Raw genomic sequence first — 25,420 nt, forward strand, 5'->3', positions numbered from 1 at the left:
CAGTCTGTCGTCTGGGAAACTTTAAGCCATATTAGCCTGTCTGGTAACACAGGGGCTACGTATAAGAAGAGGAAACTACATTACCGGGTGTCGGATTCACTACACGGAGCACATGTGTGTGCATGATCACATTCTCATTCACATTGGGACTTTCTAACATTACGTTTATATTTATTATTGTCTTGAGCGCTGCACTCTTATTGTTTTCAAGTAATTGACATTAGTCTGAAAAAGGTTACAAAGCCATTTCTAAGGCTTTGGGACTCCACCGAACTACAGTGAGAGCCGTTATCCACAAATAGAGAATACTTGCAACAGTGGTGAGCCTTTCCAGGAGTGGCTGGCCTACCAAAATTACTCCAAGAGCACAATGATGACTCATCCAGGAGGTCATAAAGGAACCCACAACATCTAAAGAACTGCAGGCCTCACTTGGCTCAGTTAAGGTCAGTGCTCATTATTCAAAAATAAGAAAGAGACTGGGCAAAAATGGCATCTATGGTAGAGTTCCAAGGCAAAAGCCAAAAAAAACCACAAAGGCTCACATTTGCCAAAAAACATATTGATTATCCCCAAGACCTTTGGGCAAATATTCTGTGGACTGATAAGACAAAAGTTAAACTTTTTGGAAGGTGTGTCTCTAGTTACATCTGGCATGAAACTAACAAAGCATTTTATCAAAAGAACATGATACCTACAGTAAAACATGGTGGTGGTAGGGTAATGGTCTGGGGCTGTTTTGCAGCTTCAGGATCTTGACGACTTGCCGTATATAATGGAATCATGAATTCTGCGCTCTACTAAAAATCCTGAAGGCGAATGTCCGGCCATCAGTTTGTGGCCTCAAGCTCAAGCACACTTGAGCTATGCAGCAGGATAATGATCCGAAACACACCAGCAAGTCCACCTCTGAATGTCTCAAAAAAACAAAATGAAGGTTTTGGAGTGGCCTAGTCAAAGTCTGGACTTGAATCACATTGAGATGCTGTGGCATGTCCTTAAACTAAATTTAACCAATTCTGCAAAGAAGAATGGGCCAAAATTTTTCCACAGCGATGTGAAATAATAATTTGCCAGTTTTTGCAAACGCTTGATTGCAGTTGTTGCCGCTAAGGGTGGCACAACTAGTTATTAGGTTTAGGGGGCAATTACTTTTTCACCTAGGGTCAGGCAGGTTTGGACAGTTTTGTTCCCTTAATGAAGTCATCATTCAAAAACTGCATTTTTGTATTAACCTGAGTTATCTTTGTGTAATATTAAAATGCGTTTGATGATCTGAATCATTTAGGAGTGACAAATATGCAAAAAAAAAGAAAAACAATCAGCAAGGGAGCAAATACTTTTCACAGCATTGTATGGTAAATGTAGTTCTTTTGTTTTATGTTTTGTCTAGTTTCTTTAAATTTTGTCATCTACTGCACATACCTTATTAATGCTTTTTCTTTCTTCTTTGGCTTCTGGGAACTTGTTTGCTCATTCTGTCTATGGGGTTTAGTGTGAACATTTAAACACTTTTGTGTCGTCACATATTGATCATTCGAATATTTCCATGCAGTGCTGATTAGTCAGCCACACTGTGCAGCTTCTAAGCAAGATTTGAATTTATACAAATCACAGAAGTGAGCTAGCACATTACTTATCAGTGAACATAGAAGCAAAGCTAGGTCATGCAGAAGATGATCTTTGTGGAAAGCACACAATTATATGCAAGCAACAATAAAGCATAAAATTGTCAACAGCTTGCAAGACAGTTTTGAATATGACATTTTAATATGACAAAACTTGTGTAATCACTAGATAAAAAGAGTGACCGAGGAGACACTCTTTAGCCTTAAGCCTAAATGTAACTATTTATTCAATATGTAGCACCCTCCTAGGTAGATGCTAGAGACAAAGTATAGTTTTAAGCTCTGTCTGCTTACCAGAGGGGCTGCAGGTAAATCTAAATCAGAGAGCAGGATCTGTTAGAAATGGCAGGCAGATTTGTGGCAGATTTGTGTGTGTAGTATACTTCCTGTGTGTAGTGCACTCCTGAACCCTGCAACCTATGTGTTGTGCACTCCTGATCCCCGCCCCCTGTGCGTAGTGCACTCCTGAACCCTACATACTGTGCATAGCGCGCTTTTGAACCCTGCCACTGTACGCATTATGCAATCCTAGTTTTATAAATCTATGCCCATTTAAGGTCCTCTCACTGTTAGTGTAATTTGGCCACACCTTTCATTTGATGCGATGTACACACCACACACCACATCTCTGCTCTTGCTCTCTCCCACGAATGGGGGGGCAGGAAGGGGGTGGTCTTCAGGGTCTGTTCCTGCACCTATTCTCTGATATTACCTGCTATAAAATGATATCCATATGACAGCAAGTTGGAGTCTAAAGCAGTGCCTGAATTTCACAAAAGCATGTAGATACCCTTTCAAGATCTCCTCCTGCCATCATGAGCTAACAATAGCCACTAGGCATGACGTTCAAGAATCCCTACAACCATTGTCTTAGATGATAATAACAAATAGTATGTGCTTTTGACATCTCCTTGAATGGAGTTACAAAGGGACACTTCTGTTTTAGGAAACAAGCTCGGGTATTAAATCGTGGAAAATCATCTTTGATTAGAGAAAGCGTCTGCATGGGCTGAAAGTGAGCAGAGCGTGTAATCATGCGTCCTGTCTATTAGAGAAGGGTTAACACTTCGGTCATTCTTTGTCATGTCTCCTTGTAGGTTATACTTACATATTATTGTCTACTACTGGTCTAAAAATAGAAAGTCAAAAACAAAATAAACCAATTTTTTTCTGGATTTGCAAAAAAGGTACCAACATAAATAAAACTTTGTCTATAATTAAATGCTTTTTTTGTAAATCCCTTTACCCATTTTCCCAATAAAACAATGTTCTCAGAGTAGACAGTGGGAAAATTACTTGTATAGCTTAATTTATTGCACAATGGAACATTAAGCATGGAACAAAAGAAGCATTCCTGCAATTTTGTGTGCCTTAAACTAGCCATACATTTATCAATCTTCTCTCATTGACTGAAAAAGAGAAGATCAGTTGTTTCTCCCATCCACATTAAAGCGGGGATGGAGGTATCTACCCTGTTGGTTATTCTATTCAATGACCCTATCAAACAGTGGCTGCATCTGCATGCAGCCAGTCATTTTTCCATCCAGCTCAGTCAATTTTTAAATCCACATTTGTGTAGTTGGGTGTTGCTTGCAGGGCCCTCCATGGCTTGAATTTCAGCCAACTCAGCAGAATCTGTTTATGGCCAGCTTTAATTAGGATGCTTACCGGAGATAACAACGCACTACTTCCACTGGTGGTCAAAAGAATAACAATATACAGATGTGTGTCCACTCTTGTTAACCTCTTTTTGCATAGCTAATAACAGATTGAATCTACACATAAAGCAATTGTGACATAACATTGGGTGACAGTGAGTTAAAAAGTAGGATTTTTGTACTTACCATAAAGGTATGGAGTACATTGAAGGAGACGGGATTCGGAGACATCTGGTTTATACTGCCAACTACAGGTGGATTTGGACACCATGTAAAACCCCTCCCACTACCAACATGCCTTAGTTTTTTAGAAAAGCAGTACTAGGAGTAAGATCATAAACAAAGGAGTTGGGCCTGTGTCCCTTAATTAACTCTGAAAAGTTGATTTTACGTACTAAAGTTTTAAGGACAATAATACTATTTTATTCCCTTAATACCTGAAGGAAAACGGGTTCAGATACAATTGGGGAACATACTGTAGCAGTCCAAATGAGTGGTGGTCAACAGTAACAAAAAAAAAAAGATTAACAGGTACACAGAAAAATAACAGAACCAGGGACTGCCTACATCTCAAGCAGTTGCATGAAAAACCTTAGGCCCACAGCTGGATTAGACAAGGCCAGAACATCTACCTGCTAGAACTTAGAGAACGTGTAAAAAGAAGACCAGGTTAATGTAAAATTGACAGGATCCTAGTATCTCCCTGTTAGTGGGATATGTCTCCTCCTCTGAGGGTCGCAAGTCTGACATTACTACACCACTGATGTTTAGGCCAAGGTCTTTCCTTGGATGCTTTATCATTGTTTTGGATATCATTCACCTATGTCTGGTCCAATTGCCTTCTAGGTTGACTTATGTCCTTACCTTATTTTGTTTGTCACTTTAATAATGTAAGGACCTGAAACGTTGCCAACCTGTTTGGGTTTTCTTGAATGCTGTATGTATTGTCGCTATAAATAATTTAATTAAAAGCTTTGATGCTGAGAAGCCCAAGAGTCACTCTCTGATCTAGTAGAAAGTAATTGACAGGAAAAGTTGGAACCAAATCCCAAAGACCATAAGCTTAAACAACAATTTTTCTTGGTCACCGAGAAATGGTGAAAAAAGAAGCAGGTTCCCCTTTACAGGGGCAATCAGGAATGACAAAAAGAAAGTGATCCTTCCTGGTGGAAGCAGTGGCTGCGAAGTAGACATATACAGTACTATCTACATCCAGACAATGAAGGGAAATTTCATATCTCACTCTCAACTGTAGTGTTTCTTTGCTGGGAAATGCCCCAAAAATTCTAGGACTTTGATACCCCTCCGTCACATCTATTTGGTATCTGCTTACACACAGTCAAAATTCCTAAGCCCTGATGAAGGGGCAATTTGTTTGGTGCTCAAAATGTGTCCATTTTATTTTATCCTTATCTAATAATTCATTCATTTTTTAACTAAAAACTTCAGACTCTTGGACATTTGTTTGCCGCTCTCATTGGATTGTATGTAGGTTTTTATAGATGTCCCACTGGGGACATTCACCTCTGAGTTTGTACTGGTGGCTATTGTCATCTACAAAGAGAGTGAAGGGAAATCCAAAATTTAGGAGTTATTCCGAGAACAAATGGTAAGGGGAAATCTTCTGAAGTACTCTTTTCCGAAGGACAAGTGGATTTCCCCTTTGGTAGACTTCCTTTAACTTCCTGTTGCATGTCTTGAATGGGAAGTGCATGAAAAATGTCCCAAAGATAGACTGAAAATATAAACTGACTGGGTTTTAACTCTGACCTGCTCTATCCAAAACGAAAAAATAGCTTTGGCTATACTTACACTAAAATTGTATTAAACCCAAAAATGAAAATGTATTAAATTTCAGCTTACCATATCTTGGATGTGATGTTTGCATTAGTTTTCTTTTTTAGGATTTTTTTCCTTTTTTTTAACCTGGTGATCCAGCCAGTAAGCCTACTTTTTTCAACTTATGTAAACAGACTGGTAAGCTTAAATATATTACATTTCTGTTTTTGGGCTTAACAAAACTTTAATTGGTAATTCATAAGCAAGCAGAGGCAGCTTGACGGATGGTAAGACCAGTTGTGCTTTTAATAAACTGCACAAACTATACGTTTTCTGCAGAGTCTTTTTTCAAATTATAGCTCTCTAAAATTTTAGTTACCTAGGTGTGACTGGCAATTTTACGTCTCGCATAGGACCCCCAAAAAACTCTTCATCTAATGTCACTTCAATATGGTCCTTGGTTCTCTTCATCCTGTAGCCAGGTGATATGGCCAGAAATGTTTCCGTCTAGAAAATAAAAAAAGGGTACAGCTAATTTTTAAACTACATTTTGAAAGTCTTTTTTTATTTTATATTCTAGGAATAAACAAATCCTGTGTATTTATTTATAACATTGCCAGCATCTTGTCCTAAAACTTACTCTTGTTGAACTAAATATTTAACAGAAATACAGCCCTTCATTTGGTCAAAGCCTTAAAAATTGTGTAATTGATAACATTTAAGCCTCATGCACAAATGCTAATGAAAATAGGCAGTATTTTTTCTGCCAGAATTAGGCAGAAAAAACACCTCTAGTGTTACAATATGCGTGCACATTTATACACGTGTACATGCGTTTCAACGTAAAAGCATTCTGCTGGACAGAGTATTAACTTATGCTGGCCTATGAATTACATTTATGCACATACACGTGTTTTTTCTGCTCAAAAGCTCCTCTCAGAACGCGACTTTGGTGGGGGGTTTTTCTGCTTGCTCTTCAAATACTCATATGTGGCCACATAGGCTAACATAGAGGTGCTTTTACAGGCATAAAAAAATGCTAAATGCCCAAATAAGCAGCCTTTTTTTTAAGCTCCATGTGAATAAGGCCCTACATGAGGACACTCTAAGAATGTTTACAGTACTTTTGCTTTTACAGTATATATAAGAGACATGTCCCTTTACTTTACTATTGGACGTAACGCGTATGGGGGAGGAGAAGCTACCTTCAGATGACATCACCCGCTGCCATCCTGAAACCTTTGAACTTTTTTGGTCATCTGTAGCATTTTATAAAGGACTGAGCGATTTTTTTCACATTTTTTTGTTTAATGCACCGAGCACTTTACCTGTCACTTGATTAATTATATGTTTTTCTATTGAGATAAGAGCGTGAATTTTACTATTTATTTAAATTATGGATTACACTAATGCACTTTACACCTGATGTCTTTTTATGGAGATAAGAGTAATAATTTTATTATCTATTTTATGTTTTGATTACACTAATGCACTTTATTGATATATAAACGAACAACATTTTGATTTTCCCTATCCTTTGAGGGATCTTAATTTATACAATAATCACATTTATTAGTTCACATCCGAGTTTCACTTAAGCAATTGTTTCAAGACTAGTCATAACACTTCCCAGAAGCGCAGTATCCCCCATTCCTTACTATATTGCATACTTGCCTCCATACCAAGCAAAGTGCTAATCACTTAGTCCTAATGCTGCCCCATAGTTAATTAAATAGTCTATGAAGGAAAAGCTTAAAAAAGGGCATTTTAAAGAGAATACAAAATGATTAAAACTCCTTTGAAATTTTATTTTTCTGAAACTGGATAGGGGGTTCTAACCCTTCCACATTCTATTCAAAACAAAAAAAAAAGTGATTTCTGAAACTCTTTAGTGTTCATTTAAAAAATATAAATACTCCTTTTTATATTATCCAAGCAGCATATTGTTGCTTTAGTTGGGGAAACATTCATTTGTCCTCCAAGCACTTCTCCAATATGGTAAAATAACTAACAATACTAACTTCCACAGATCCTCTGCACTTCAGGCCGGAAGCAGAAAGTCTTTGAGCTGGCCATTTCCTGCAAAAGAAAAATGATAATAAAAATATAGGGTCTCCATTTTAGGTTATAGCTCAGCATCCTCCTTACATTTTCCCAGTCTTAAACTCCCATAGTCTTTCTGCATATTTTTCTCAGTTCTCTGCCAAACATAGATCATGTTTACTTCACCTCCTCCATCATTTCACCACCAGCATTTATAGCTTCTCCTTCTCACATGTCCCCACCATATCACATTTTCAGCTACTACTATTATTATTTATTACAGGTATTTACTGTATATAGCTCCGACAATAAACACAGCGCTTTACATATAGTATATTGTACATTCACATCAGTCCCTGCCCTCGAAGAACTTACAAGCCTAACTCCCAAGCTCACATTTATAGACATACCAGGGAAAATTTAGGCAGGTGCCAAATAACCTGCCAGTATGTCTTTGGAGCGTTGAAGGAAACCCATACAGGCACAGGGAGAACATGCAAACTCTAGGCAGATATTGTCATGGTTGGGATTCGAACAAACGACCCTAGTGCTGCTAGGCAGAAGTGCTAACCACTTAGCCACTGTGTTCTTCCTTCTAAACTGCTGCTTTCTTCTCAGCTGTCCTTCTCCTTCTTCTTTCACAGTTGAAAATGTCCTTCCTGTCTCAGCCATCCTTTTCTTCCTTTCTATTCTGTTTGCCTTCAGCTCATTCTTTCTCAAATGTTTGTTTTTACCTCTCAACTGTCCTTCTCCTCCTCCCTTCCCAACTATCTGTCCTTTTCCTTCTTCCATCTGAGCTGCATATTGTCTCCCCCTTCTCAGCCATACTTTTCCTCCAATTTTATTCAGCTGGACTTCTGCTCCTTCCTTTTCAGCTGTCCAGCTCCTTCCTTCTTAGCGTTCCTTTGGCATCCTTTTTCTGAACTGTCATTGTCCTTCTTTCCTCTAAGGCAGGGCTGTCCAACCTTTTGACCTTCCAGGGCCACATTGGAAGAAAAATATTTTTGGGCCAAACAAAAAAATACCCAATCAATAAGGATAGCTAATGAGCAGAATAAGTCAGGCAGATTACAAGGTATACTGTAGATCGGCCTTTTTCAACCAAGGTGTTTTGTTTTGAGGTTTCTTCAGGGGTGCCTTGGAAAAATGCCTAAAAATTGATCAGAAATTTACACAAAGCCATGGGTTTTCATTATGCACCATTACAACTTTGTAGACACTTGCATCCTAACAACCAATGATATTATCAGGCAAAGAGGAGGACGTCTGTTGCCTCCACAGCATCCTTATTTGACCCTCCTGTTCCCCTCTCTGTCAGCACTGGGGTGACATTAGCTGACTGATGGAGAGAAATCGAGGGAGAAGAGAAACATTAAAATACTGGTCTGTACCAGTGTGCAAAAGTGTGCAAAAGTGTATTTGCTTTGGAAGAATAAATCACTTCTAATGTTGGGTGTCCTACGGATGTTGCTGCATTGTGTAAAGCTATTAGAATAGTTTTTTAAATTTTAGAAAGGGGTGCTTTGAGACTTTCCATAATTTTAAAGGATGCCTTGAGATTGTCTATAATTTTAAAGGGTGCCTTGAGATTGTCTATAATTTTAAAGGGTGCCTTGACTGAAAAAAAGGTTGAGAAACACTGATATAGATAATGTACCTATCAGAGTAACAAACTTTCTTTTTTTGTAATATTTTAAAAAAAGTAAAAGAGGGCAACATAAAACTAGTGGGATATTTGACATGGTTTTTGATAAACTAACGCATCAATATCTGGTTTCATAGATGTAGTAGCAGTTCTCAATGAATTCTCAAGGTGCTTATCAGATATTTTGGTTCTCATTTTTCCCTTTGTGTGCTTCATCCTTGAAAATAATTGCTCACAAATATAGGTGCTGCTGAAAACTCATAACATGAATAAGGCATGATTGTGAATATTGGGATCATTTTCTTTGGAGAGATATAACCTATAAACCTCCAGTAAAGATTTACTGTCAAATTTCGGCCAGCTGTGTTCGCTAAGCGTAAACGCATTTTTTACAAAAAAATTCCCCCCAAAAAAATCAAAATTTTTTAGTAAATTTACGATTCTGTGTTGGGCCGCATTCATAGCCATCATGGGCCGCATGTGGCCCTTGGACTTCTGGTTGGACACCCCTGCTCTAAGTTGTCCTTTAGCATCTTTCTCAGTTGATCTGAGTTGTTCCCGTTTTTGAGCTGTCATTCTGTTCCTTTCGTCGAAGCTGTTATTTCACTACTTTCTTCTAAACTGTCATTATGCTCCTTGCTTCGGAGCTGTTATTCATTCAGTTCCTTCTTTTCCACTTTCGTTTGCAGCTGCCCTTTTTCTCCTGTCTCCATTGTCTTTCTGCTCTTTCTTCTCATCTTTCTTTCCTTGTTTTAAAAATCTATTACCAGTCCTAATCATCCCTCTCAGTAATCTTGTTTTCAAAATACCGTCCGTTTCAAATTTTTCATGTCTCACTGTATACAATTTTTCTGTGAATCTGTTGCAAAAGTTAATGCAATACTTTCTATTGCAAATTGACAACTCTCATGGCTCATGCAACTGAGCTTAAAAAAACACCACTTTTAGTGGCATTTGAGGTTTTTTTCTTTTCTGCCTCTATAAACACCCCTCTATGTTAGCCTTCAGTATGTGTCCATGCACACGCAGGTGTTTACAGGTGTATTAGAACAGGATAGTTTAAAGTGGCACTTTACTCTCTTAATCAACATTAACTGGTTTTAATCCTTATGCTGCTAGCCTTAGTAAATAGATAGGAAAGTATATCATATTTACCTGGTTTACCCTTTTTTGTTTTACATTTCTTTAGTTACTTCCTGGTTTACAGGCCTAGGCAAATGATGTCATACATCTCAGGAATCTTCAAGAGGGGAGGAGGGGTTTTCTCAACTAAGCACACCCTCCTGCCTGCAAGTCTGAGCTAAAGGCCTGATGGACTCCAGGAAGTAAATGCTACATGAATTATCTGCCCTTGCCCAAGATGGCCATGTTACAGCAAATAAATTGAAACCCAGAATGAATTTCTTGGAATCAGGCTTCGGAATCAAACCTTTTTATTCACCAACGAAAATGGCTTAGCCTGGCTCATGCCCGCTTGCTAAGTGCCTGAAAAAGCATGTACATCACATATTTGAAACCGCAGTTACGTCACAGATACATATTTCCCTAACTAGCTTGGCAGTAATACAATACAAATCTTCCCCCTACCATTGATTCCTGCACATCTGTGTGTAGCAATTACATCCCTGGCCTTCACTTTTATATGTATCCTCGTTAGTTCTTGGAAGGGCTAGAGAGGAAAAATATGAGGGAGGAGGTGGGGGCCGCAAATGCGCAGCTTGACTGTCATGATCTCTGTAGTACCATAGAATCTACTATTTTGTCTTAAAAGGCTATTTATCCGCCATTTTAGAAGCTTTCCAGCCACAACCAGAACTTCTGGGGGAGTGTATTTCCAAGTGATTTTTCAGCAAATAAAAGCATAGAGACATGGGTGGATGGGTGAGTTTACTTTAAATATTAAAAATAAATTAAAAAGTGTTTTTGGTTTGTGGTGCTTAGGGTTAATATAGTTCTACTTTTAAAGTTGGAATAAAAACTCATCCCTTGTGGGTTCAGGAGAGGAGATTTTGGGCAGAAAAAATGGTAAAAAATGCCTAAACAAGCTTTTTTTAAACTCTACGCCCATTTATCAGTTGAGCATTCATTCATTCCAATGGCCAGAATAAATGTATTTTCCGGCCAATGGAATGAATCAATGAACGCCCAAACATGTTTGCAAAATGCAGTTTTAGGCGGGTTTCTCAAGCTGCTTTTTTATTTTTGAGTTAAGACATTCGGGGAGGAAAAAAACTTGTGCATGAGGCTTAAGCCATTGCTTTGTAATAGTAGCACTGTTGTCACCCTGCCTTGCAAGCTCCTTCCATTTTTATCAATGAACTTAGGGTTACAATCTCATCCCTTTTTAAACCGAACAAACATTAATTACACAGGTTCTGGGGCTAATTTAAAGCAGATAATGCACTAAGTGAATTTAAATACTACCTTAATTAGCCACAGAACTTGTGTAATTAATATATATTCAATTTTAAAGGGATGAGATGCAGTGTTGGGCACGTAACTTAAAAAAGGAATTAGTTATAGTTACCAGTTACTTCTCACAAAAATTAACTGAGTTAGTAACTGAGTTACATCAGTAAAAAAGTAACTAATTACCAGGGAAAGTAACTATTGCATTACTTTAAAAAAAATTATCAAATATGTCAAATAACTTGTATGCCCCAAGATTAAATATGTAAAATGAATGAAATGAACACTAAATAGAAGCAATTATGGCACTGGTGGTACCTGAGTGGTACTGGCTGGTTGCGTGGTACACTGGTACCTGAGTGGTATTTGCTGAGTGGACCTGAGTGGTATTTGCAGAGTAGCACTGGTACCTGTGTGGTACACTGGTACCTGAGTGGTTTTGCTGAGTGGTACTTGCTGAGTGGCACTGGTACCTGAGTGGTATTTGCTGAGTGTTACTGGCTGCGTGGTACACTGGCAGTGGGTACCTGAGTGGTATTTGCTGAGTGGTACCTTAGTGGGTATTTGTTGAGTGGTACCAGGCCGGCTGCGTGGTGGTACACTGGTGGTAGTGGCACTACCTGATTGGTATGCTATTTGATGCTGCTGACAGTGCTGAGCTAAGTGGTACCGGCTGGCTGCGTTATGGTACACTGGTACTGGCAGTGGTACCTGACCTGAGTCCTGACTGAGTGGTATTTTATTTTATTTTTTTTACTTGAGTGGTACCTGCTGGTGGTGGTGGACTGGTGATGGTGGGCTGGTGGCGTGGCACTGGTGGGAGTACTGGCAGTGGTACTTGACCTGAGTCCTGACTGTGGTATTTTTTTATTTTTTTTTGGTACCTGCTGGTGGTGGTGGTGGCTGGTGGTGTGGCACTGGTGGGGTCTGACTCCTGTCTGTGACTGTCTGACTCCTGTGCTGTCCCTCCTGTCCTGAGCAGAGTGCAGAGGCTGCTGCGTGGTGTGGGTGGTGGTGGTGGTGGTATCAGACCACCAGTACCTACTGGCTGGTGGCTGGCTGCAGAGCAGAAGCGCTGTTAACTCCAGGCCTAAGAGAGGAGTCAGTACCGCGAGGAGCGGCCAGTGGCAGGGTCATAGAGGAGTAGAGGAGTTACCGTACTACCCTCTAGTGGTGGTAGATGCAATTGCAGTAACGCTGCATAAGTAACGGGAACTGCTTTACCGCGGAGAGAAAAGTAATCAATTAGATTACTAGTGGTACCGACTAAAGTAACGGCGTTAGTAACGCCATTTACTTTTAACGCTGTTATTCCCATCACTGATGAGATGGCAACCCTAGATGGACTGCCTATCTGATAGACCAGATAGGTAGACCAAAGACCAACTGAAGGAACACACACAGCAAACTGACAAGGCTGCCACTATTTCCAGTATTTTTTTTATCAAGTTCTCCATGTATGAAGCTTTGCATTAGATTGCCAACAAATGTTTTTCTCAAGAAAACTGTATGCACTGAGACATGATGGCAAACACACTTCTAGTTTACATACCCTCTGTAAGACCCATTAAAACGTAAACCAAAAATGGAGAAACTATATGCATTCGTAGTAAAAGTACATTTTTTTTTTCTGTAGTAAATTTGTGCCAGTCTCTGTAGTTATAGAAATTAAGAAGCAAACAAGTGTAGCTTGAAGTTGATCAAAGGGACATACTTGGAAAGCATACATGATTTAGCAGACATTAAATCTCTTCTTGGGTCTTTGATTGCAGAGTAGACAGGAGAGGTCCTGTAAAGAAATAACATACAATTAAAGCTCTGGTTGTGGTAACTTTGGACAGGCATATAAAATGTTGCTAAGCAGATAATTATTAGGTAGTTTTAATACTTGGTATCTGATTGCATTCAATACAAATAACAAACAACACCTGGTCTAATTTAAATTCATAAAGTTTTCAAGCCATACAAATGTGATGAAATAAATGACTTTGTAATGCATCTGCTGTGAAGCGAATTAAGCTGTACAGAAAAATAAGCTGATTTGCTTCCCAGCCCTAGGTACACATCTATGTACAGTAGTTACTGGCAATTTACAATCCATCCACTTCTGTATCTTGGCATGATACTTTTTAAAGCTATATCCGTCACTCAGGTGCCACAATTCTAATTTACTGCTAGAGTGCAACAGATAACCTCTTAGTAAGGCACATTATACAAATTTCTTGTACAATTTTCCTTTAGATTTACCAAAACCATATAATAGGAGGTCAAACTTAAACACTTTCAATGTGTATGCAATCAGGCAAGCGCTTGCAATATAGTTGAAGGTAACGTAAAGTGCATGCCCACCAACATGCAGGAGAAATGTAATCAGTTACAGGCAGTTAGGGCATGAAAAGCTGTACTCTGCACAATGTATTCATGGTATACATTTTATTTATAGAGAGATATATGAGTGGATTGTATTGGAAAGCTAAAACATTCATGATCAGGACACCAGTATATCAGAATGCATAAAAAAACAAATGATTTGTCCATAAATCGAAAATGTATAGAACAGAAAGATTTCTTTTATAGAACAAAGATTTTGTTAGACAATGGGAGAACAAGGGTCATGGATTGATTTACCTAGGTCTATTCCTGTTCCCAGAAGATATTTCCAAGGGGCAGTTTCCATTTTTAGTCCCTGAAGCCACATATTGGGCCCAAGGAAATAGCTTTTCACTGGACATGATGCTTCGAAATCAGCTACACCTGTAACAAGACTCAGAAGAGTATGGTAGAATAAATATAAAGAATTTTTAAAGAATGCTATATTTTGTAACAGATTAAATGATGAGACACCAATACACGCACTGATATGTTTATTAACCCTTTGTCTACCAAGATACATTTATAAGTGTCCTGGTATTTAACCCATTCATGCCTAAGGGTAAAACAAGTCTAAATGCCTGAGCCCAAGTCTGTCATTTTGACATGTGTTACATATCACAACTACTTTGTGCATCCAGATGGATTATGCCTTGTTTTTTCAGGACAAATCGGACTTTCATTTGGTGGTAAATGGTAATGGATATGTCTTTTTTTTTTTTAAGGAAAACTGGCTCAAAATAGATCATTTTTTAAAAATGTAACTATATATTTCTTGCTACTACTATAACCTACCACCAGAGAACAACCCAAAATATATTCTTCTGCTCCGGACGATCGCTGTGATACCACATATGTGTATGTTAGTTGTTGTTTGTACCCATAGTACAGCCCAGAATCAATAGTGTGCCTTTTGCTTATAATCCTACCTAAAACTGAATTTTCCCCAATCTTCTATTGCTCTGAAATATTTGTCACTTCACTGCAGTCTCCGACTCCCTAGAGAAATGGAAGAGCACAGGAATCAGTGCTGGAGCTACAGCAGCAGCTGTGAGCTTGCTTTAATCCCTTAACCCCCTTAACGCAGACAGTATGCAAATATGTGGCCCCACTGGACTGGGCTTTTTTACGTGGGCTCCATATTTGCTTACCTTCCTTTTGTTCTGGGAGCGCGCCGCCACAGTGATCAGTCACTGTGAAGCCGGCCCCCGTGATTTTTGTCTCTGTGAATGGACAACAGAGATACATGCTATTACTCTCTGTCCTTGCAGAGATTTAAAAAAAAAAAAAAGAAAGCTTGTGAAGGAAAAAAAAATGTAAAAAATAAAATTAAAAAGTAATAAACAAATAAAAAAACCTAGATCAAGGTTTGATCAAGGTCAGTGCCAGGGTTAGTGTTTGGGTCAAGGTCAGAGTCAAAGGTCAGGACACTAACTGATACTAACTTAAAAAAATAAAATAAACCCTGTCCTGACCTTTGACTCTGACCTTGAAAATTAATTCCCCAATCTCCCCTGTGACTAATGAACCCAAAAGCAATGTGTAGTATTTTACTTACCGGTTCAGAGCTGTCAGTCCCTGGCTACTGAGGCTGGAGAAGCAGCTAGCCAAGCACGACCTGTACTTGATTAACTTAGTTGCAGGGCAGGTGAGACATTAAGAGTCTAATGCTGGCTATACACTATACAAATAATCGCTCAAACTCATTTTCGAAAAACAAACACACAATTGTGCCATCAAGTAATGACCAAATTTTATTTGATAAATCATTCAATGGACATAAATGAATACATTTTTCGTTCATTTTGTCACATATGCCTAGTGCAAACAGTTTGGTGAGAAAACACATTAACCTTTCAATTTATCATTCATTCGGCAGAATTTTCCAAACTGTTCCTTCGATTTCTCAACTCTGAAAAGTTAAAACCGATTTTCAATTCATGTCCATTAACTGGAAAAAAACGAACAAACAGACCAAATGACAGATTTTTTAACTATTTTTCAGCTAGTGTATGACCAGCATAAAAGACCTCTAATGTCTCTATAAAGAGGACCTATCACCTGCCCATGCTACCACATAGGGGGCTTAAATCAAAAGGTTTGGGAAATCTGCGCTAAGGAATGAAATAAGGCTGCGGCCTACCTCAAAATACAGCTCAAAGGGATGTATTTACTATTTAGATAAGGGGGTGGTGAGGTAAATGGCGCTGCCTCTCTTTTAATAAGTAAGGGCACTTCAAACAAGCGTTATACGCAGGGGAGAAAAAAACACATGTGATCGCGTTACCAGTTACCACTTATAACACCACATTAAATATGGTCAATACATATGTACATATAGTTATAGAAAGTGCCAAAGGTGGTGTGAACAATAGGTAGCGGAAATGACGTGATTACGCTCTACGCGTTTTGTCAGATTGACGTCATCAGGAGCAGGTGTAATCACGTAATTTCCGCTACCTTTGGAACGCACATCCAGAGGTTGGAATGCATTGGATTCCGGAAGCATACCGCGATCGAGGAAGTTGCGGTCCCTATACCAGTATATGATTGTTTACCTGCTTTTAATGTGAGTACCGTTTCTTTTTAATAAAACAAGGATTTTATACAATACTTCACTATATGAGGCTCTTCTTCTTGTATATGGTCTGGATCTTGCCGTAAACATATGATGGGATGTTGATAATACATAAGGCTTTATCCATTACATTGAGTACACCATACACCAGGGATAGATGATCCAATAAAACCTCCGAGGCTACTGGCACCAGGGCCCTGCCTGACAAAGGGAAACCCTAATTATATCACGCTGGTTACCCCTGCAGGAGTACTTAGCTCCGGTGAGTGTGGGCAAAATTGAGAGGGGAGCACTTGTTTCCTCACTTGGCACGTTCAAATTGGATCACCCTGAGATTCACCCAACAACGTTCTTTGGACTTTTTTTACACCAAGCAATCACTTGACTTATACTGCTAATTTATATTTTTACAGTCACTTTATTTCACTCATCTGGCTGCCCCACAGTGCAAGCTTTTTACACACATATTGGGTCGCACTAAGTCACTTTATTTTGTATATATTGGTATTAATTCCATGACAATTCATATATTGGGTTAGGTCGCACCAAGTCATTTTATTACGTATTTATTGGATACATGCATTTCGTTTCAATTCACATGTTCTGTGTTTACTCACACATAGTGAGACTTTTTCTTTCAGCTGGTATATTTATTTGATCCCTAGCCGATGCACTTTGGGCATTATTTCTCAATATTTATTCACCTCCCACTGAGCACTTTACTGTATATTTATATATAATATTTTTTACTTCTTCATATTTATTAATTTATTATTTATCTATTGTTCACACCACCAATTAGCACTTTGCTGCACCTTTGGCACTTTCTATAACTATATTTTCATATGTATTGACCATATTTAATATGGTGTTATAAGTGGTAACGCGATCACATGTGTTTTTTTCTCCCCTGCGTATAACGCTTGTTGTATTTTCCTAACAACCCCCTTATCCACATAGGGGGCTTGTTAACAATAAAATTAAATAAAGAAAAAAAATAAAAGTGTTTAAAAAAAATTAATTATATAAAAATAAATAAAACAAATAAAAAAAAATTTAAATCACACCTGTCACCACCATACACACCAAAATGCAAACGCGTACCTGTATTTAAACATAAATTGCACAACACACATGAGGTATTATAGGAAGTATCACCTGCGCTTAGAGAATACCACTTATCCCAATTTATAATGAAAACAATCTAAAAAAAAATATATGAATAAAAAAGTTCTCCCAGATGTGGTTATAACGGTACCCCCTTGTGATACTTTATATCAAATATTTTAGGAAGAGTAACTAGCATAACTACTGTATGTAAAATGCTCTCACCTAGTGCAAACGATAGTACAATGCAGTAAATAAATATGGCACAGATTCCTCTGATTAATGAAGTTCAGTTTCATTTGTATATAACCTACAAAGCTCTAAAAATAACTAAATAAATGATCTAAAAACAATGGAAATTTTTAACGTGACATGCCAAGTTGGACGGGCAGCCTATCTAACTCTCAAATGTAAGTGAAGGGGACCGCGCTGCACCTGCAAGCCAACCGCTTAGCTCGCAGTCGGGGTGCAATCGTACAATCCAAAATCTTAATTCAGATTAAAAAAAAAACACACTTCAGGAGGGGATAGTATTGCCTCCTGAATGCCTACAAACATCGTCTTTATGTCCTCTGAAAAGCAATCCATTGCAGATTGCTTTTTAGGGGGGCAGTAAACACCGCTGCTTCTGCGAAAGGAGTCTTTTATGGCAGCTGTTTATGATGCAGTGTGTTTAAAGTTACGATTTAGATCTGCTTCAATTATGCAATGTGTTTATAAAAACAGTTACTAAAAAATTCTAATCAGACCTTACTGTAATAGTACAGATATACTATACAAAGTGACATACTAAATCATTCATTAACGTAAAGATTGTACTCACTTTTGCAACGACCACAGGCTCATCTTATCCAATAAAGGGGGGAAGTTTATTTGAAGTCCTGAAAACTCAACCAGGGAAAGAAATCAAATATTGCTGCTTGAGCAAGTCAGGTTTACATGGTCACCTTAGAAACAATAAAGCGTCGCCTCACTGGCTGCATTGTCACACTGCACAGCTCTCAGACCAAGTAGACTGTCTGAAGTTAACCTCTTTTGTGCCAGAGGGTTCAGGTCTGTGTACAAGCTGTAATTAAGGTTTCCGTTCATACGATAATTGAGGAGCTCATTAAAAGCATTGTATTATTTTAGAACAAGAACTACAGTGTTTTTTTCTTTTTTTTTTTTTAGAAAGTTGCCAATTGTTTTCCGGAAAATAGGAGGACCATAAATAACTGGGCTTTATTATATGCAATGGTTATTTGCAGTCCACTAGACACAGAGTTGAGATTTTGCCTAGACCTAAGACTGTAAAGCGGTACTTTTAACTGACAAATTTACTAGTAAAATATTTTTACAGCTAAAACTTATTTGTCTCTTAACCTCCCTGGCGGTATGATTCTTTTGGATTTTAGGTGCTGAAAGCGGTACCATTATTCTGCATGTAATTCTTGTGAATGAGCAGCCCAAACCAACTGTATACATTATATATATATATATGTATAAATATATATATATATATATATATATATATATATATATATTATATATGTATACAGGTGGTTTGGGCTGCTCATTCACAAGAATTACGTATATATATATATATATATATATATATATAGATATACATACGTGTATATCTATATATATATATATATATATACATATATATATATATATATATATATATATATATATATATATATACACATATATACACATATATACATATATATATACACATATATACATATTTATATATATATATATATATATATATATAGGTGCATAAAGATCCACACAGCCCAAGGGCAAGAGACTCCTTCACACACTAGCAGCGCTGTAGTCCATGAATAAACATGAATATATAAATGAATGAACTAATGTAGGGAAGTCCATGCATACGGTCCCAGAATGAAAGGAGGTAGTTGGAGTGGGTGTATCCTTGCAGAGACCCAAAAGACCTTCACCACACCGCTGTGTGCACCCTATAGTGGGAACACTTACCAGAACGAATCTGTATATAAGCAAAATGTATCAGCCAGCGGGATCGCCTTAAACACCTTGCACCTCTATGTTGCGATTCAAATGGGACCACCATCAGGTATCAGATGTAGACCACCTCACCAGCATATGGACCGTGTGTATGAGAAATAAAAGAGCAACATAGCGTAATCCAGCAAAATATGTGCCTTTATTTCCCAACAGTTTCCCTTCAACAATTGCACTTGCAAAACACCAAAGATCTTAACAGCATGTCAGCAAGTGAACCGATTGTTCCTACCACTCTCTCCCGTCCTGAACGCCCGCAGCCCGGTACCTGGCCGTGAGCCTCGAGGGATCAGCGTGTCACAAAGGCTTCCTGCGCGATTACGTGACCACGCCCTGGTGCGTTTCGTCAGCAAGTGACTTCTACCGAGGGCGTGGCCACGTAACGTAATCACCTCTATTTACATGCATCGGAATAGGCGGGGACAGCAATGAGCCGATCACGTGGGAAGGTGATGTCCGTCCCACTTCTGCCCTATTCTCAAAGCTCATCATGTATGCCGCACTTCCGCCCTCACACGGCATCACCACCTTCACCGTCCGGAACCCGATATGCGTAACCACACATACCGTACAATCCGGATCCGGATCATCGGTGGATCGTATAGCCAGTACTTAATCTAGTATTTAGTACTATATCAAACCAATTGCTGACATACGGCTATTTTCATATAAAGTGCATAACGTCATACAAAGATAAAATACATCAAATCATAAGACATTCCATTTAAAATGACACTCAGATTTAAAAACATATAGCAGGTTAGGACACTGGATATACCACTCATATAAGAAATGGGTAACCCATTAATTTGACCTTACCGCTATCTACTTCATAAATAAAAACATACAAAGAAGGTATAAAGCAGCATAAATATATAAAGGCCATAAAGACCATACATATATATATATATATAAAAAAAAATAGTAAAAAATATATATATATATATATATATATATATAAACAAAAAAATGATTAAAAGGTCATAATATATTATATAAAACTATTAAAAAACTCTTTAAGACCACTGGTTAATAGTTACTAATAAAACAGTTGATGTCAAGGTCTATGTTGAGTCCCCTCGGGTGCAAAGAGTTAGTCTGAAATATCCAATAAGTTTCACGTTTTGATAGTTCTCTAACTCTATTGGACCCCCTCCATACAGGATCCACTTTTTTAATACCCCAAAATTTTAATTGGGTGGGATCCTGATTGTGATGTTCCTTGAAATGGAGTGAAACATTGTGGTCCTTGAACCCTTTGCGGATATTGGCAATATGCTCTGATATCCTAATTGCTATGGTTCTCTTAGTCCTACCAATGTAAAGTAACCCACAGGGACATTCCATGCCGTACATAACATGAGTAGTGTGGCAGGTTATTAGATCCTTGATCTCGAAGTTTTCCCCATTGGCAGATGAATGAAAGGAAGTATAGCCTCTTAGGTGGGTCTGCACTTGTTTACAAGTTTTGCACCTTCGACAGGCATAAAATCCTGTCTTACTTTCCCAAAACATTGTGGGTTGCGTAGGTGGATCTAGCACTTTCCGCACAATCTGATCCCCAAAAGTGGGGGCCTTTCTGTATATAAAGGAAGGCCTGGTTGGTAGATTACTCCCGAGGATCTTATTAAGGCATAACACACCCCAGTGTTTCCTAATAATATCCTCGATCTCCTTGTACTGGGAGTTATACTGAGTTAAGAAACTCCATTCATGTTGGTTAGACGGAGTATTAACCCATTCCATTAGACAAGACTGTTGTGAAATTACTGCCACCTCTGAAACATCATTATCCAAGATTCCCCCATCGTATCCCTTCTCTAGGAAACGTTGGCGGATCACCTGGGCTTGTGCATAATAATCTGCATCGGTGGTGCAATTCCTCCTCACCCGTAACAGCTGCCCCTTAGGGATGTTACGGAGCCAGCTGCTATGGTGACCACTATGTATCGGGAGGTACCCGTTGCGGTCCGTGGGCTTAAAGTAGACCCGGGTTTCCAAAGCACCGTTCCGCAACATGACCTCCACATCTAGATAGTGTATTGAGGACTGGCTCCAGTTAAACTCAAGTTTGATGTTGTTATTGTTGGTGTTTAATAAGCTGGCAAATTCCGCCAACTCTTCCTCTGAACCTTCCCATATGAAGAAAAGGTCATCGATGTACCTCCTGTACATCTTAAGCTGCGGCTTTTGCTGGGTGTAGACGAACCTATCCTCCCATTCCCCCATAAAAAGGTTGGCAAGGCTGGGAGCAAACTTGGCTCCCATAGCCACACCACGTTTTTGGCTATAAAACTTGCCATCATACCAAAAGTAATTATTAGCCAGGCAGAATTCCAAGGCATATCTTAGAAACCTTTTTTGGGGGTCTGGGAGATCGGCACATCTACTAAAGGCCCAGTTCAAAGCCAACAGAGCATCCTCATGCTGGATCACAGTATACAAGGAGGATACATCCGCTGTCACCAAAAACATCTCCTTGTCTGGGGGAACTGAGATTTCTCTCAGTCCACATAAGAAATCCTTTGTATCTTTTAAGTAGGATCTCAAACTGGTTACACTAGTTTGCAGGAAGCAATCAAGGTATTCCCCCATCCGTGCAGTGACGAAATTTATCCCATTCACTATGGGTCTGGCGGGGGGATTGGTAGCATCCTTATGGATTTTGGCAATGTGTAGATCGTGGGGATCCTGTTAAAACTTGGATTTAAGTACCTTTTCTCTTTCTCGGACAACACCCACTGCTCATACCCATAAATTACCAAATCCTTTAGAACCTTTCGGCATGCAGACGTAGGGTCACCTTTAAGTTCCACATACGTCTGTGTGTCGGATAACATTTCGGACAATTGTTTGTGGTAATAATCCTTTTTAAGTATAACTACCTCTCCCCCCTTGTCTGCGGGTCTAATAACCACCTCTTTCCTTTTCTCTAAGGATTCGAGGCCTTCCTGAATATAGCGTGGGTTAACAGCCTTCTTTGGCTGTAACTCCTTTACATCCTGGATGACTAGGTTTTTAAAGACATCCACATGATGGTTGGAAGGCTGTGGGGGATTGAATAAGGAGTTATTTTTAAGACCACTGTCTACTCCAATCGACACATCTATATTATTATTCCGATTACCCTTACAGGTCCTAGTTGGATTGAGGAAATATCTTTTAAGATTTATTTTGCGGATATACTTATGAACATCTATGTATACATTGAATTTGTTTAAAGGTTTATGCTTGGCACATTTAAGGCCCGCATTTAAGATGTTCGTTTCTTTTTGCGTTAAAGTAATACCCGCCAAATTATAAATTCCTCCTAGTCCACCAGTCTTCTCTTTTTGCTGTAGGAGTTTCCTCCCTGCTCTACATCCTCGCGTACGATATTTACCTTGGGAGCCTGCTGTGTAAAACCTGCGTCCCTCTGAGGCATTTGATATTCCGACTGACGTGGAGGGCCCCAACCTGTCGGTTTCCCCCTCCAGGGTCTTCCCCCCCTGCGCCCTCCCCTGCCCCGTCCTCCCCTCCATATAAAAGGGCGAGGTGGTGGAGGTGGGGTGGCAGGATCGCAATAGTTTTCTAGTTGTTCATATCTATTGCGTAAGGGTACCATGGGAGAATTAGCACCATATTCCCTATATGGGGCTTCATATCCTGTATTGGATCTATATGGTACCTGTTGCCATTGACTCTGATTAGGTTCGATATTGTGGGTTTTTTGTTTTTTCTGTGTGGGTCTATTTACAATTTGAGTGGGATTGGGATTTGAATTTTGTATCCTTGCAATACCCGTTGATATAGAGGGAATCGGAGTGCCAGGAACGTTAATCGGAACAGACCCATTGTTACCCTGAACTCCAGGGTTCTGCCAAACATAAATCTGTCCGTTTTTAAAGTCCTGTATATCCCTTCTGAATTTTTTAATTTTTTTCTTATGGGTTTCCTTGTCTATTTTCTCCAATTTCTTTTTAATATCAGAGTTAAACTTAGTAACCTGTGGTAATTTTTTATCTGGTTCGAGGATGAGTTTGAGCTCCTCAATCCTTTTCTCCAGTGCGGTCATTTTAAGTTTCTTCCTTTTTAAAACCAATTGCTGCAATTCCATACCTGCTTTGTTAAAAAAATCTAACCATTCTTTCATAGACACATCATCATTAAGTGCGTCCTGGGGGGTGACATCCCACCTTAGACTCCTCATGATGATGTCTTCCTTGATATACTGATTGAAAGTACAAATGTCCCACCATGTTCTTACTTGCTTTTCCAATAAATTACCAAGCAAAGTAAGATTGGTGGCTAAATCTAATGCAGGTTCATCCACAACTTCTTCAGAGAATATGCTATCAATTTTCAAATTGCGGTTTTGTTGAAAAGAGATAGCATCCATGGCTGCCAGGTTATAATCAACGGAATACAAACAAGGAGCAAAGTGATGCGCTCACAGAACCAACAATATAACTTCGCTCACCCGGCGCTACAACAAATACAATGAATGAAGCACAATGAATAAAGCTGCTGCTATAAATGCATAGATATATAATATAGGTGCATAAAGATCCACACAGCCCAAGGGCAAGAGACTCCTTCACACACTAGCAGCGCTGTAGTCCATGAATAAACATGAATATATAAATGAATGAACCAATGTAGGGAAGTCCATGCATACTGTCCCAGAATGAAAGGAGGTAGTTGGAGTGGGTGTATCCTTGCAGAGACCCAAAAGACCTTCACCACACCGCTGTGCGCACCCTATAGTGGGAACACTTACCAGAACCAATCTGTATATAAGCAAAATGTATCAGCCAGCGGGATCGCCTTAAACACCTTGCACCTCTATGTTGCGATTCAAATGGGACCACCATCAGGTATCAGATGTAGACCACCTCACCAGCATATGGACCGTGTGTATGAGAAATAAAAGAGCAACATAGCGTAATCCAGCAAAATATGTGCCTTTATTTCCCAACAGTTTCCCTTCAACAATTGCACTTACAAAACACCAAAGATCTTAACAGCGTGTCAGCAAGTAAACCGATTGTTCCTACCGCTCTCTCCCGTCCTGAACGCCCGCAGCCCGGTACCTGGCCGTGAGCCTCAAGGGATCAGCGTGTCACAAAGGCTTCCTGCGTGATTACGTGACCACGCCCTGACGCGTTTCGTCAGCAAGTGACTTCTACCGAGGGCGTGGCCACGTAACGTAATCACCTCTATTTACATGCATCGGAATAGGCGGGGACAGCAATAAGCCGATCACGTGGGAAGGTGATGTCTGTCCCACTTCCGCCCTATTCTCAAAGCTCATCATGTATGCCGCACTTCCGCCCTCACACGGCATCACCACCTTCACCGTCCGGAACCCGATATGCGTAACCACACATACCGTACAATCCGGATCCGGATCATCGGTGGATCGTATAGCCAGTACTTAATCTAGTATTTAGTACTATATCAAACCAATTGCTGACATACGGCTATTTTCATATAAAGTGCATAACGTCATACAAAGATAAAATACATCAAATCATAAGACATTCCATTTAAAATGACACTCAGATTTAAAAACATATAGCAGGTTAGGACACTGGATATACCACTCATATAAGAAATGGGTAACCCATTAATTTGACCTTACCGCTATCTACTTCATAAATAAAAACATACAAAGCAGGTATAAAGCAGCATAAATATATAAAGGCCATAAAGACCATACATATATATATATATATATATATATATATATATATATATATAAAATAAAATAGTAATATATATATATATAAACAAAAAAATGATTAAAAGGTCATAATATATTATATAAAACTATTAAAAAACTCTTTAAGACCACTGGTTAATAGTTACTAATAAAACAGTTGATGTCAAGGTCTATGTTGAGTCCCCTCGGGTGCAAAGAGTTAGTCTGAAATATCCAATAAGTTTCGCGTTTTGATAGTTCTCTAACTCTATTGGACCCCCTCCATACAGGATCCACTTTTTCAATACCCCAAAATTTTAATTGGGTGGGATCCTGATTGTGATGTTCCTTGAAATGGAGTGAAACATTGTGGTCCTTGAACCCTTTGCGGATATTGGCAATATGCTCTGATATCCTAATTGCTATGGTTCTCTTAGTCCTACCAATGTAAAGTAACCCACAGGGACATTCCATGCCGTACACAACATG

General features: G+C 39.0%; 1 protein-coding gene across 2 annotated transcripts in view; it reads right to left on the reverse strand.

Annotated features, from left to right (window-relative positions):
* Positions 1–18,110, reverse strand: part of FLACC1 (flagellum associated containing coiled-coil domains 1) — a 67,315-nt gene extending 49,205 nt beyond the window's left edge. The window contains exons 1-5 of one of the 2 annotated variants that reach the window (XM_082261317.1): positions 18,041–18,110; positions 13,791–13,916; positions 12,877–12,951; positions 7,087–7,144; positions 5,445–5,572 (exon numbers count right to left, since the gene is read on the reverse strand). In XM_082261317.1, the coding sequence (XP_082117443.1) occupies positions 5,445–5,572; positions 7,087–7,144; positions 12,877–12,951; positions 13,791–13,894 (365 nt within the window). In that variant the 5' untranslated portion in view covers positions 13,895–13,916; positions 18,041–18,110. Of the gene's footprint in view, positions 1–5,444; positions 5,573–7,086; positions 7,145–12,876; positions 12,952–13,790; positions 13,924–18,040 lie in introns of those variants that run through there. The other variant, XM_082261316.1, reaches the window with a different exon arrangement.
* Positions 18,111–25,420: the final 7,310 nt, after the last annotated feature.

Source organism: Pelophylax lessonae, assembly GCF_965119305.1.
Source record: "Pelophylax lessonae genome assembly, chromosome: 6".
Taxonomy (NCBI): domain Eukaryota; kingdom Metazoa; phylum Chordata; class Amphibia; order Anura; family Ranidae; genus Pelophylax; species Pelophylax lessonae.